Raw genomic sequence first — 16,091 nt, forward strand, 5'->3', positions numbered from 1 at the left:
CAGACACGCTGGATTTATGGGTTATTACAACAATCTATAACCCTCTCACCTCCTCTTTTGCCCATGACTGCAGAGGTGTTAATGGGCGACTCTACCTTGAATGGTCCCTTACAATATATGCTTACACTAAACAATCTGTTGTCTTTTGTATTTAACTGTGACACTCTCACTACCTTTCCCAGACCTGAAGAAATGCTCTCTGGGACTCGAAAGCTTCAAGCTGTGTGGCTTGAAAGAAGTTGGTCCAATAAAAGATATTATTTCACCCACCTTGTCTATATCCCTTATAAATCAGAGTAAAAATGTGCTGAACACCCTGTGAAACCAAACCATTTATTTTCACTCAGCTGTAGGCTAGACTCCCAATCCGCTCGGTCTAAGCAGAAGGCTACAGTGAATAAGGCCCACCTTCACAGTTGTTGTACTAACATGACTATGTTGATTAGGGTGCGATTGTTTTATTGATCTAGTTCAACCCCAGTGGATGCAATTATATTGACCTGAAGATGCCTTATTCTGATATAGTTTATTCCTCTTCCTGTATGGGGGGAAAGCTGTATTGCTATAAGCATTCTTATACTAGTATATCTGCATCCACACTCGGAGGATTATGCAGCTTTAACTACACTGGGATAACTGAAGTAGTACAACTTTTGAGCATAGATAAGATCTAAGGCCAAGTGCACACTACAAAATTTTGTCAGCACAGCTATGCTAGTTAGGGATATAAACCCCTCCTCCCCCATTCCACCCCCCGCCTCCTAGCCAACATAGCTATGCGGGCAAACCCCCAGGGTAGACGCTGCTGTGCCGACAGAAGAGTGCTGGTGTCGGCCTAGCTAATGTCTTTTGGGGAGGTGGTGTTGCTCTACCAGCAGGGCTATGTCAAAAATAGCTGTGTAAGCTGTATTGGCAGAGCCTGGATAGTGATGTAGACTAGCCCTAAGACCACGCTAGAATGAGCAGCTCGCAACAAAACTAAATGGAGAGAAAAAAAACCCTCCTAGAAATGCTCCTCCATAATATGATGGAACTTCCCTGGAAAAATTCAATCAGCTGTGGGCTGTGGCTTGTGTGTGGAGTATATGACTGAAGCAAGTTCTATCAGAAGGAGACCAGGGGAAGGATAAATGAGATTCTGTCACAACAGCAGCAACAAAGCTTCCATCGGGACCTGAATTCTCAAGACATCGGACGAAAGCAGGTGGCAATCAGCTGTCAGTGTGGTTACTGAGTCTCTTTCCTACTTTGGTCCTCAAATGGCAAGTGTAGGTTTGTTTTTTGTTCTTTATTTTAATCACTGGGACAATGGCTCGGGGTTTTATCTGCTCAATAGATGTGAGGTGTTAAACATATTTCCACCACAGCAGAACAGAAATAATGCTAGCGTGTGGGAGGGTGTAATTTGCTGGCAAGGATCAGATGGGCATCTCTAACAATATCAATTTCCTGTGGTTACACCAGTGGCAGGGATGGATTCACCATCCCCTTCCCAGCATCTTCTATGCAAGTTGTTTTGCCTCAGTTTGTATAGAATGTGTATTTTGCTGGTAGAGGCATTTGTCTGGGACTAGTAGGGGCCGTTCGCCTTCTCCCCCCTTTCTCTTCATCCCGGGGCTCACTGTAAGTTTCCACTAGAGAGGAAGGAGCTGCCGCTGTCAGGAAACTGTGGCATTGGAAGCTTGTAAATGTGCAAGTGGTAGCAAAAGATTAACCACAGAAGTTAAACTTAGCACTGGAGGAAAACAAAAGCTTCCGAATCCAAGGAGACACATGCTGCTCAGAACCACTGAAACCCAGGGTCCTTAGTTCAGAAGCATAACAGCAGTTGCACAAGGCTACAAGTCAGTAATCAGTCTGTGAAGTCATTCCTGAATGTCGCTCAGTTCCTTTCTCTTAAAGTCAGTAGCTGAAGCCTCAGTGTATTTGCTTTAAAATGAAATGTAAGAATCTGGCTGTTAGTTGCCAAATGGTTCGTCCAGAGTCTCAAATCTTGCCAAAGGAACCTAGTTCTTGGTAGTTCTGGGGGGAAGGCAATATGTCAAGGCATTTATAAAATGATAAATCCTTTGAAGTCTGGGAATAGATGAACTATAAGCGTAATGAATGCTTTTGGAATCTTCATGTTGGACAGTAAGCAATTTGGAGATGGGCCTGTAATGTCCTGTGTGTGCTTGTACACCAGCTCATTTAAGCTTTTATATGCTACATAATGCAATACTACTACTTAATTCTTGTAACACTCATGTAATGTATGGCACCATATCTTCATACTATAGCCATTATAGAGATAGATAAATCAAACTACTCAAAAGTTAAAATGGAGCCCAGAATGTGAGTCAGTGGCAGAACCTGGAAACAGAACCCAGGAGTCTTGGCTCCCAGGGCTATGTTCTAAGCTATGCTCTAAGCATTGGGCAGTTTTATAGCCCCCCTTTCTATCCCATTTTTTGGGGGTTACTGGACTTTCCCTAGCTTGGTGGCCCTCACAATTTTGTGAATATAATTCACCATTGACACTTCCATACAAATCTGGAAGTCAGTAAGAAGTGGCCAAATGCAAGTAAAAATGACCCGGTACTGCAAAGCCTCCAATTAAAAAATATAAAATAAAATAAAATAATCACTGCATGCAACAGTGAAGGAGAAGATGGTTCTTGGCAGCTACTATTGGTGCTTCAGACCAGTTTAATACTCCATAGGCTTCCTGGGCACACTTAGTTTCACTGCACATCCATGCATTGCAGCAACTTTTTAGAGCCTAAGATGCTGCATCTACTTTAGCTAGAGATGGATTTAGTGATGGGAAGATTCTTCGCAGTTTGAGCAATTCCAAAGATAATACACAAATAGAGTAGCTGATACGTTGGCATGATGATAAAATACTTCAGCTGTTCTCCTGTGTCGGCTTTAATGGAGCCTCCCTGTAAAAACTAAGAAAGGCCAAAATCATTTGTGCAACCCCATGGCTGTGAAACAAGTTCTTCAGGCTTTTACAACTAGACTATCAAGTTGCCATAGACTGCGTGCATCACAGCATGTTGCTGTCTTGCAGGGAAGCCTTGGCAGGAGTGGATAGTCTGTGGGTGGACTGCCTTTGTCCGTTCTTCTCAGAGAAGTGATGTGCACAATAGCTCCTCTTCCACAAGAGTACTCAAAATGGAACCCACCAGTGATCAGTATAGTCTCTCCACCTTTTCAGCATATCTGAGACCTCCTGGAGAGAAACAGGGAAATGTCATGGGCTCTCATGCCACCAATATACTGATGACAAATAGCTTGAGGTTGTATTGGAACAAACACAAAATCAACATCCAAGTAATTAAATTATGTATTCAAAAGGAGGGAAAACACCCTAATAGTAGATCTAATGAGCTGAGGTACAAATAAAATACATTGTATGGCTGCCATAAAAATTATCTCCAAATATACTTAAAGGTTATGAAGTTCTAACTACACATCTAGGGTGGAATCCTGGCCCTGCTGAAGTCAATGGGAGTGTTGTCATTGACTTCAATGGAGCCAGGATTTCACCCTTAATGTTTAAAACACAGGTATAATGCTGATTTGGGGAAAGTGTTTGTATATCACTTTCTTGGCTTAGCTGATGGAAGTTTTAGATTATTATTGAATAAGGAGAAATCATGAAGTCCTTTCCCAAAGAGTTAAGGGTCACAATGGACAGATTTCCAGAATAAAACTTGCCCCATGAAGCTAGAGTAAAAACCAAAGAGAAACACAAAAAGGCATTATTTGCTTGTCAGTGGAGCTATTACTAGGTTCATTTTTACATTACATCTTTGCTTTAAAATAATTCAGTATTTTATTCGATAAACTTGGTTGATCTTCTGAGGTAGACTGGATAATGAAGCTCTCTAATCCATTGGTAAGCTTTAGAAAAAAATCCAGTTGACTTTGCACAATAAACCTCTGACTGCTAGAACCTGGGTCTGAACAACAGGGACTGGATTACTCTACAGTTGCCCTCTACAAGCATCTGGCACCAGCCACTGTCAGAAGACAGGATACAGGGCTAGATGGACCATTTGTCTGATTCAGTATTGCCATTCTTATGTGCTTATGGATCATCATCACAGACTGTGATAAGGACTAAAAATCATTTTTTCCTGAAAATTTTATTTATGTAGCTTCTAATGTGCATCCCTTATAGATACTGAAGGGCAGGGCTGGCTCTAGCATTTTTGCTGCCCCAAGCGATGGAAAGAAAGGAAAAAAAAAAAAGCCAAGCCGTGATTGGCGGCACTTCGGCGACAGCTCTGCCGCCGCCGCCACTTCATTCTTCGGCAGCAATTCGGCATCCGGTCCTTCCCTCCAAGATGGACTGAGGGACCCGCCGCCGAATTGCTGCCGAAGAGCCGGACATGCCGCCCCTTTCCGTTGGCTGTCCCAAGCACCTGCTTGCTGCGCTGGTGCCTGGAGCTGGCTCTGCTGAAGGGCGAGCCTCTGAATGTTTGGAAATTCAGATATTAATGCGTAACCTCTATCTAGCAGCACTTTGTAGCTTCAGCTCTTATCTGACAACCAGAGAAACTTCACACAAAAGCCCTCGAAGGAACCGAAGAATTATCTTACATATGGTGAAACAGAGACAAAGATGTTAAATGACCTGCTGATGGTTACAGTGGGCGTCTGTTTAAGAGATAGGACAGAGGAACTAATGACTTTCAGATCTGTGCTCAAAACCATTTCTCCCTCTCTGATAAATGCCAACATTTCAGATACATTTCAGATTCTGCTTTTGTCAGACCTTTTCATTCAGCTAAATTGGGCTGGAGATCTCTCATGCACTACCTCCCTTTAGGATATTTCAGTACTTGTTGTGTCTGGATGGGATGAGATGTAAAGTAATGTTATGGCAGGTGTCACCAAGTGACACTGTTACATTTAGTCTTCCAAGTTCTTTCTTAGTGTACGAACAAATGTGCAGTCTTGGAGAGACAGGCTATGTGTTATTATATTTGAACTTTGCGAGCAGCAGGAGAGTTTGCTCTCTGACTTGGTCTCTAATTAGCAGCAATTCTTGAAGTAGAGTTGTTCCCTGGGAACCAGGCATTGGTGTTGGGTTAAGATTCTTGAGAGAAGAAATTGCTTACATGCCTTTTGACCATGTTTGGTCCAGGACTGATATATGCATGTAAATAAAACAAATTATGCTTAGACCATTCCCAGACACCACGTCACAAATTTCTCCACCACTGCAAAACTGACCTGCAAGACCCTGCGGACATCTGCTCCTGCTCTGCAGGAGAGCAACAATAACAAAAGAATAGACTTTCTCGTAGTAAGTTAGCACACCCACCTTTGGTGAGAACCGTTATATGTAGAGGCAGCGGGAAAAATAATTTTTGAAAAGTTACTTTGTTTAAGTTCTGTTGGTTGTTTACATTCTGGGCAGAGGTTAAACTTGGTTCTTATTTTTTCCAAACTGATTTGTTTAGCAATACTTACAGTAGGTTTCTTGTGCACTTCAGAATGGTGTCTGCTAATCAACTTACATAACTGTTCGCCTTTGTGATTTCAGTGCAAGGAATTCACTGTCCACTCTGGCTATGAGGTGCTTCTCCAGCGAATGTTGGATGGCAGAAAGATGGCAAAAGATGTGGAGGACTTGCTTAAACAGAGGTAAGAAGTGGTGGTGAAGGAGGTATGAAAAACTATTTATGAACTCATCTCACCTAGTCCTGAACACTCTTGCAAGAGCTGCAGGAGGATTCTGCGGGTAACTTCAGAATTTGATTCGGAGAGTACAGTCATACATGCTTTTAATAGAGAAGTCTGTACAGAAATGATCTGAGAGCCAACGAGTTCTTAGCAGCAAAGTCAGACACCACGTTGGCATATGAATCATTTGAATGATGACCCCTTCCCCTTCCCCCACACTCCACATAGCTAATTTAAGACATATTTCCAAAAATGAAATGAATGAAAATAAACAATGTCAGAGTTACACCTTGTCATGCAGTTAAACAATGCTTGGAGGAGGAATCATAGACATGAGCAAGAGGCAAGACTAAGTCATCTAGCCCTCTCTATCAATGCAGAATTTTTCCCCTTGCACTATACATAGAGAGACCTGAGTTTCAAAGTTAAGATCCAAATTTTCCCAAAGATTTTTTTTGAGGGGTGTGCAATAGGAGGAGGTTTGGAAGGACTTTAGATCCTGCATTCCATTCAGATCCATCTCTAATCAGTTCTGTGTTTGTAAATACATACTTAACTACATACGCCCAATTTATTGACTAAAGCAGCAACATCCAGAAGCAAAACATCACTGTTTTCCCTCGTTCACAGAAAGCCAAAGCTTCACACACATTAAAATATGCTATTAGCCGCAGTGGGTCAATTTCCTATAATTACTGAAATTTGATCTTTCTTTTGGTGTAACCAGGGGTACGTATAGTAGCTCTGTGTAGACCTTTCCCAGGCATTCTAGGATTGACCATCTTTCTCTCATCTTTTCAGGACTAGGTCTTTGTTCCTAGATCCTCTTTGAACATACTGTACGCATGCGTGTCCATCTGCAGTCTGTTTCTCACAGGTTGTCCCACAGCAACGTGAGGTGGTTGCCATTAGTTTCTTGGTTTAGAAAATACATAGAAACAGAGGCCACTCTTCATTCTCATTTTTGTCCTTCACTTTTAGCTGAGACTTAGAAAAGTTCTATTCAGTATGTAGTTCCAGTTTTAATTGGTTGTGTTTAACAACTTTAAGCCATCATGTACGCTGTATGGTGCTACCCCAAGGCTATTAACCCATTGAAATGTAAATAATCTCCCAAAAACATTTAAGTGATTTAGGTTGATTTCCTTGGACGCTAATGGAAACGTCTTTTACCTGTGTCACACAATCCTGCAGCAGTCTCATAACGACGTTAAGTGAACTGTACCCATTTGAAGTGATTTTTTGTGGCTCCTTAAACTGGAGATCAAACCCTTTCTTGCATGTGTTTGTAGTAGCTAGGAATTATAGTATGTGATTGAGATTATGTAGGGGTGAAGGTGGGGGGTTTCCATCATTTGCAGGATACGCCTAACCATGGCTTGCAGTATGTGCAAAAAGGACTTTCCACAAAGCAGGAGAAAGATTCATCTCAAAGACATTCTGAAACAAGTAGCTGCAGAAATCTATCAGAATTGTTTTTTCCATGAATTCTCACCCTCCTCCAACCCACTCCTCTGACCCGTAGTCCTGTACATGTAAGTATGTGCACACATGTGGCGGCTGTCAGAATCTCTTTACTTTTGGCTAGAAATGCATTGGAGCTGCCTCTTCCAAGAGTGATGCAAGTGCATGTTGGTGAGAAGGGCAGAAGAAGGAGAAAGATGGGACAAACCAAACCTTTATTCTTAGAAGCCACATGAGTCACAGTCAGAGATTTTATCACAGCAGCTGCTGAAGGGGCCTTGTTGACACCAACAATGGGTGCAGTTTTGCCACCTATCTCAAATGCAAACAAATTCTGTCCACAGCTATCCTGTTCTATGCACAAGGATGGCATAAGATTACGGGGAGGATTAGGACAATGGTTCTTTGGGACAAACAGCAAATTTAACTCACTCATTTTACATAAATGCTATGCATGTAAGATTGTTCTGTCCTTCCATCCCTGTTCCTTTCAGTCTGGTTATGTTTTCAGGCGCTCTTCACAAAGGTTTAGAAACTTACTTTTTGTTTTAAATGAGAACTGTGGTTCTCCTTTATGGGGCCCAAACATTGATTCTATTAACAACTCCTGTAAGTCCCCTCCAGCTTATCAGCAACCTTGGTCAACCTACGCATAGATCCAATACTGTCAAATATGGGAATTCAAAAGTCATAAGTCATTCCCTCACCTCGGCCCCAAAACCATGCAGTTTCAAGAAAATGCATTTTGCCCTCTGATTTTAGGACCTTTAAAGGTTCACATTCTGTGCAACTTTCATTAAAAAGAACCATAAGCTGAGAGTCTCATGCAAATCACCCGACTGCAGGACCTGGGGCTTTTGGAAAAACAGCAGTAACATGAGAGCTGGCAACACCCTTTGATCACCATAGCGCCACCTGAGTTTAAAAGAAGATTCCATATCTCCAATTCAAAATAAAACAAACAAAGAGCCCTATCACAAACCCCGCAATTTACCATGCAGTTTTTGTTCATGGATGATTATCCACATTTTCATGCCTATAATCACAGAAGAATCAGACTGTATTAACAGAACAAAAATTAATCACTCTTTTCCCATGTGCAGGGAGGAGAACTATAAACTGTCTAATTGGCTGCTCCCTGCTGTACAACTATTATTATTCAAACACAAGCCTCTTCTTCAGAACACACACGTATTGCATACAAATCATAAGACAAATGGCTTCTAAGGACATTATTAGAGCGAAGAGAATGAGAATCTTGTCACCATGTAAAAAAATTATCTGCTCTCTGAGCTGCACATATACAAGGGGACACAATGAGCTAATGTATGACAAGATCCCACTTCAAACAGTAAAGGCTCAGAGCTCTTAGATGTCTGTTTTCAATACTTCCTTAGCAACTCCAGTTTTCACTAAAAATGCTTTTGGTAGTCCAGGCATCACCCTCTTTTAAACACTGACATGGCATTACTGGCAAGGGCCTCTATTTGTTGCATAAGCACTAGTGGTTTTGCAATGCACTGTGCTGTGGTTTTTGCTTTGCAAAAGATTAAAACACAAGGAGTGTGTGTAATGTACACATTTGCTTGAACCAATTTCCTGTACGTGGAATTAAGGCAGCAATTACAAATTAAAACGTAGATATTTTCTGTATTTAAAAAAGAGAGACGGCCAAGTTAAAAATCATATCTTAAAAAATAATAAAGTGGCTCCAATCCTCATTTGGGGCCACGAAACACACAGTGCATCCAGGGTGCACGTGCAGAAAGATGCTTTAATCCACCTTTGCACTCCCCTGATCCTATGCAGGTCTGGCCCCGAGGGGCCATTGCAGCAGGTGGAGAATTACTGAGGAGTCCTGGCTACAACCCTTTTCCCCAGCCATACCCCTCCCCCAGATGCAAGGATGGGCCTGTGGTATGGAGCCACTATGCAAGTTCTATGCTACCTGAGGATTCGCCTACACTTGGGTGATCATCCCAGGGCTGGATACATTGGCTGTGGGGCTGCTTTGTGCTGCTCCAGTGGAGCAAAAGGCCGAAACTCAGGTGGGGATTGGAGCTGAAGTTCTTATCTAGGGCAATGACAGCATCTCTTATTTTTAAAAGAGAAATAAAAAATGAATTTACTTTCACTCTTCACTCTGCATTTCCTCTCACTTTATCCAATTAAAGTAGACTAGTCAGTTTCACTTTGAAGGCCTCTCTTACAAATCTACTGTGTTAAATAAAGGTAGTGAAGTGCCCCTGGGATCATACTTGATATTTAGTTCCCTTTAGCCCCAGAGGATCCCAAAACCACTTGCACATAAGCGGCTGCGTGTGCCCATTGACCACCACTTGGAAAGGGCATTCACCTCCGGGGTGGACTGCAGCACTAAGCGGGCAGACCATAGCGGGCAATGGTAAAAAGGTGAAACGTCAGCAGAATAATTTATTCAAAATCTGAACTCGAGTACAGCAGGTTGTAAAGTGAGGCCTACCACAGCAGGTGTATACAGAGAAGTGTTTGAAAGGCAACTAGGTCTCTTTAAAGACAGAATCAATCAAATCATCTCATTGTGGCAGGGACTTGTCTCAATCCATATGGAGAACACCTGGCGTACTACACCTCTACCCTGATATAATGCGGTCGTGGGGAGCCAAAAATCCCTACTGTGTTATAGGTGAAACGCCGTTATATCGGGGTAGCGGTGGCAGGGCTGCAGCGGTGATTTAAAGAGCCCCGGGGCTCTGGCCGCGGGGAGCACCAGGCCTTTAAATTGCCGGCGGAGTCCCGCTGCCGCAGCACCTGGGGTAGCAGTGGCAGGGCTCCAGCGGTGATTTAAAGGGCCCAGGGCTCTGCAGCAGCCGGAGCCCCAGACCCTTTAAAGCGCCACCAGAGCCCTGCTGCTACCGTGCTATATGCGAACCCGTGTTACGTCAGGTTGTGTTATAGCGGGGTAGAGGTGTATTTGTGCCGGATAAACAACAAAAGTCAGAGTGACAAATCAGGTAAATGGGGCTAACATTAATTTAAATGGGGCCTGTTAGGCCAAATAGCCATACACTTGTCTGGGAATTCTTTTTGGATACAGGGGATAACTTTCAAAAGTGACCAATTGACTTAGGAACCTCAGTCCCATTTCCAAAAGCAACTTGGGTTTCTAAGTGTTTAAAAAAATAACGAGGAGTCCGGTGGCACCTTAAAGACTAACAGATTTATTTGGGCATAAGCTTTTGTGGGTAAAAAACCCACTTCTTCAGATGCATTTTTTTAATGAAAGTTGCACAGAATGTGAACCTTTAAAAGTCCTAAAATCAGAGGGCAAAATGCATTTTTTTTAAAGCTCGTGGTTTTGGGGCTGGGGTGAGGGAATGACTTGTGACTTTTGAATTCCCATATTTGACAGTACTGGATCTATGCGTAGGTTGACCAAGGCTGCTGATAAGCTGGAGGGGACTTATAGGAGTTAATAAAATCAATGTTTGTGTCCCATAACCACAGTTCTCATTTAAAACAAAAAGTAGGTTTCTAAGCCTTTGTGAAGAACGCCTGAAAACATAACCAGACTGAAAGGAACAGGGATGGAAGCACCTAACAATCTTACATGCACAGCATTTATGTAAAATGAGTGAGTTAAATTTGCTGTTTGTTCCAAAGAACCATTGTCCTAATCCTCTCTGTAATCTTACACCGCCCTTGTGCATAGAACAGGATAGCTGTGGACAGAATTTGTTTGCATGTGATATAGGTGGCAAAACTGCACCCATTGTTGGTGTCAACAAGGCCCTTTCAGCAGCTGCTGTGATAAAATCACTGATTACGACTCATGCCCAAATAAATCTGTAAATCTTTAAAGTGCCATCAGACTCCATGTTGTTTCTGAAGATACAGACTAACACGGCTACCCCTTTGATACCAAGAGTTTGTCACTTTGGAAAATGGGACTTATGTGCAAACGGGCACCTGCTGGGGACTCTACTCATTTACACCAAGCATACACCACTCAGCTATAGTCCAACTTTTCCACCCAACCATGAGCCAAGCAAAAATAGAAGAGCCAATTTAATAAAAAAGTGTATTCTCTCTAAGCAGATAAGAACTTCTTCCAAGTCAGAGGAGGACATCAGTGGTTGTCTTTTTAGATGAGCTCTTGATAGCAGTGGCACTGGGGAGAGAGAATAAAGACAGCTACAAACCAATTGTTTGCATCTCAGAGTCGGCTACAAATGCATTCTTGCAAACATGGGCCCAACCTCAACAGAAGAAAATAACTAAGGAAATTTTGTTAACAGGGCACAAGCAGAAGAGAGATATGGGAAAGAGCTGGTTCAAATTGCTCGAAAAGCAGGAGGACAAACCGAAATCAAGTAAGTCTTTTTCAAGTTTGTTGCATTAAAGTGCCTCCTGTTTGGTAATCAGAGACATGGCTTCACTGAAGAAAGGGTCAGGAATGTGCATTTCACACTGAACTAAGCTTACATTTCAGTTGGCTTGGGAAGCCTTATTATCCAGTAAAGCTCAGTTCACCTCATGAAGCATTCTTTCTCCATTTGGCCCCTCTCGGCAGCTTGGTAACAAAATGGCAGTTGTTGCTGGGAGTTTCCTGAACAAGTTTTTATTTCAGTATTACTGACCTCTGCAACTGGACTGTGAAGGAATGAAAGGGAAAAGAGATTTGGACTTGGGCAGCTCTAGAAATCTTGGTAAAGCTTATATTAGTGATATAGGCCAACTTTTACAGCCACTTGAAACGCTTTCACTCTTCAGCTCTATTAACTAATGTTCTGCAGCATGCTAAAACAACACATGGTGCTTCTCCATGCCCTCTACTGTTTGCTGACAGTATGTATAAAGTGGTGGGAAAGAGGAGAGGTATGTGTTGGCAGGGAATTCGACTTCATAAACAGCACTGCAAGACTGCTGCTATTTCTGATTGACGCGGCAGTAATGAGACATCCTGTCATTACAGCCATAAGAAATAAGTAGTAGTAATGGTGTATTAAAGTGGAAGAGGGTGAAGATTTGGGGTCACAGTAGTTAGGGCTGAAAGAGTGGACTCCAATCTACACAAACCTGCACTAAAGATCCCCAGGGTCACCCACCCCCTCCAGCCCAGATCTGATTTCTTAATTGCATCCTACTGGTTTGGTCAATTTATCACTCACTTCCTCCAATGTGCATATGAATTTCGGTTAGTTTTTAATGGAAAATCTGACCTCAAACCTGTGGATTATTTCCTGGGCACCATCATAGCATGCAAGTACCAATCAATCACCTGTATCACTGGCCCTCATATGCTGTGACATATCCCAGATTAAAGGGCCTATGGGGAAATGCTGAATTTGACTCTGGCCATTAATTTGAACTCTTAGATGAGCCTAGTGAAAAGCAGCGTAGAGATTCGAGGCTCACACTAAGGGACATCTCTGGCATTATTTTTCTTTGCATGCTCTCCCTTTCCTTTGCTGTGGGTCTCTAAGAAAATCCAGTAAGTTAAATGGAAGAATTCTTTCAGCTGGGAAAATCAGTTTCTTGCGATTCTTGCAATTCCCGTTGAAGATGGTTTTAAACATTCTGATGGTTCATTTCATAGAGTGAAAATGAAAAAAAAAAGACTAGTGGTTTCAGAATTAAGAGAGTGGATTAATGATGAACTGTTTTGTCTCCAGTAAATCTGTATGCCTTTTAAAAGTCCAGGACTTACAAGAAAATTTCTTCAAAATTTCCTTCCTGTCAAAGTAGGGCCAGCAGAGATCGTGTATACAGAAATGAAGGGCTTTGGCTGCTGTCCTACAACTTCAATAGGCAACCTATGGAAATTGTATCCTCAGTAACTATAATAATTTGATCTAAAGATAGGCCTAGGTTTCAGCATTGGGATATGAATCTGAATTTCCCTAAAGTCTGGGGATGTTCAGATCCAGGGCTTGGGTTCAGGCCCATCTCTACCTTATACCGGTATTTATAGTACTTTGTCATGGACAAAGAGGTGAATATATTGTCACAGTGTGTTGTAAAGCTCATTTAGAGAGGAATGTTTCTATAAAACCATGGCCAGCCTAGTGGTAGTGATCCTCTTCGCTATGATGCATGTTGTCCCAGATGTCTCACTGTAGTGGTATTATTGGGGTTGAGAAGGAGAGAAAGTACCTTTCATCATGCAGCATCCTCTCTGTTTAAAGAGCCACACAGATGGACTGAAGTGACTCTTGTCCAGAATATGGGGATATAAACCAGACAAAACTGAGATCTAAGCATGGCACATAATGGCATGACTAATAATATGTAGTTTTTATAGCCTATATTTTGACACCATGTCAAGTTTTTGTTTGCTTGCCTGGATATATGCTGCAGACAGTAACTCTGCACCTAAGAAGCAATTCAGTCAGAGAGACTGAGAGTGGGAACAAACATACTAGTGACAGGCATGTATCAAAGGGCCATGTTAGTCTGGATCTGTAAAAAGCAACAAAGAGTCCTGTGGCACCTTATAGACTAACAGACGTATTGGAGCATAAGCTTATGGTGCCACAGGACTCTTTGTTGCTTTTTAGTGATAGTCAAAACGTTTCTAAAAGAATTGCACCACAACTAACCTCATATTCCACATTCTAACTGCCTAGCCATTAAATTAAACAAAACTTGTACATCTATGTGAAATAGTGAATAGTCTGTCACTCCCAATAGTATTCCAAAATTTAGACTGAACTAGGAATAAAATGGCTTGGCGTGTTCAAATGCAGCTTTTGAAGCTGCATCTGGGCAGCAGTAAATCTGAAATGTAACCTAAGGATTTTGCTAAGCATTTGAATTTGTGACTCATATTCAACAATTAGCAGGAAAAACAGCTTCAGTTTTTCTTGCAGAACACTTTAGTGAACTTCCTGTGTCATGCCATATATAGAATCATAAAAGCTAGAGATGGAAAGAAAAAAAAAAGCACAGGTCACTCAGTCTATCTTTCTGCCAGTACAAGATTGTGCCCTAGTCTTTTGTCCAGCCCAGTTTTAAATGTCTCTAGGGAAGGGGCTTTCCATCACTTCTCTTGGGAGATTATTTCATATTCTAGTAGGGTTCAATGTCGGGAAGCTTTTCCAGATATTCAGCCTAAAAAAGTTCCCTTTCTTAATTTCATCCCATTACTCCTAGTTTTTTAGGTTGATACAAGGGAGGAAAATTTACCCCCATAAATTCCCAATCCCAGAGAACATCCAGAAGGCCCCAAAGAGAAACAATGGCAAAGCCAAGATGTTAATTTGATGGAACATTACCAACAACTGCTGACTGAAGTGACTGATGAACTAGTTGGAAAATATCCCCATGGCTCCCACAAGTCACAGTGATTCTCTGAAGAACTTACATGAAATGAAGCAGGAAGGCAAAAGGGGCTGGAGTGCTTAAGGCATAAAACCTACACAGCCCCAGTCCAGGAACAGCTGGCCTACTGACAAAGAACCACTGGCAGATCCTCACTGCAGACAGAAAAGCAGCCAAGGGAACCTTCCTCCCAGACACAATTGCATCTGCCAAATCACAGATAGCAGAACTGTGACATGCAGCAAACAGCCGAATAGAGCCCCAAATACCCATGCCAATATGCACAGTTCTGCCCAACTTCACAGTCAGTCGTTGCCACTGGGCACTTTACATCTCCTGTCCCCAGGGGAGCTTAGAGACTGGGATCTTCTCTAACATCCATTCTACCTGGAGAAGTGGCCTGGGAACTAGAGAAGAGCTGCAAGAAGAAACTAGCTGCAGTACAGGAAAGCCTGATCAGGTCTTCACCTCAGCCCAGCTGGGATGGGAAAGGAATGAGGCTAGGAGACTAAGCAGCACCAGTGAACACCGGTAAGAGGGAGCAGCCACCAGGGTTCACCTTTGTGAGCTTGCTGCCTCTTCTTTACAGCAGATACCTTGGGTTGATAGAAGTACAGCCTGCAGCTAACCGTTGTGTGCCATTGAGAGGAGAGAGCCGAGGGCTGGCAACTTGCTGGTCAAATGGCTGGCTGCCCAGTTCGGGCTTGAGGGAGAACCAAGCAGCCAAGATATGGATCCTTAGAACCAAAGATTCATGCAGAGACTGGGCCCCTGAGGAAGAGACTCAAGGCTAATTCTTAAGGGGTAAACAAACTCTTTTAAGCCTCCTATAAAGTTTTGAATGAAGTTACTCGTATTTTATCCAAACCAGCCTGCCTGTGCATCACATGCCTAGGACAGTCTGCTGTGATAATTCCCTGGTAAAATTAAAAGATTCACCTCTCCTAAATTGGATCCAACACAACAAAGGCCTGGCCTCCAGTGATAATGGGGACGTTCTTGCCTTCTAATACCACATTCTATTTTTTTTGCCTGAGTTTAGCAGCAGTTTCGCTCAGGAGGCTGCATCACAAGTAACAACTAATGATTTCTTAGTTACTCAATATAGTAACTGTTTCAGGTTCACCACAAACAAATTACTTGGCCAGTGAGAAGGCTTGAGTGGGGATTCTAAGGTTGTACAAGCAGCCACGTTTGGGGAAATGGTAGGAAGAGGAATTTTGCCATAAACTTAGTTGAGTTATTACTAATAACTCAATGGCACCATTTGTACAACAGAAAAGTTACCATAACCAAGGCCAGAAAGTTTTCAAAATGTAATTTTAGTTCAAAAATATTATTTATAAATGAACCCGAAGAAGAACGCAGTCTGAACACAGGCAGAGGAGTCAGGAACTGCCAAGTTCTAATCCTTTCCCACACAAGTTCTAATCTAATTCACACACGAAAACATCATTAACATGGAGTTAAAGTTGCAGGTACTCAGCAGTGCTCTGTGCTCCACCTGCCCTTCCAGAACAGAACAGTTTGAAAAGCTGGGAACACAGAGTTACGTTGATGCTCCCTGCACATCCTCACCTCTGCCCCCAAGGGGGTGGCAATAGAAGCCAGGAATACAAAAGTACCTCACCCCTCCCTAGCAA

The 16,091-nt window shown here is 42.5% G+C and overlaps 1 protein-coding gene across 2 annotated transcripts in view; it reads left to right on the forward strand.

Annotated features, from left to right (window-relative positions):
• The window catches only part of PSTPIP1 (proline-serine-threonine phosphatase interacting protein 1), a 97,970-nt gene that overhangs the window by 37,668 nt on the left and 44,211 nt on the right, over positions 1-16,091 (forward strand). For both annotated transcript variants that reach the window (XM_044981185.1, XM_044981186.1), the window contains exons 2-3: positions 5,543-5,643; positions 11,424-11,498. In XM_044981185.1, coding sequence (XP_044837120.1) covers positions 5,543-5,643; positions 11,424-11,498 — 176 coding nt within the window. The remainder of the gene's footprint in view (positions 1-5,542; positions 5,644-11,423; positions 11,499-16,091) is intronic.

Source organism: Mauremys mutica, chromosome 11 (assembly GCF_020497125.1).
Source record: "Mauremys mutica isolate MM-2020 ecotype Southern chromosome 11, ASM2049712v1, whole genome shotgun sequence".
Lineage (NCBI taxonomy): Eukaryota > Metazoa > Chordata > Testudines > Geoemydidae > Mauremys > Mauremys mutica.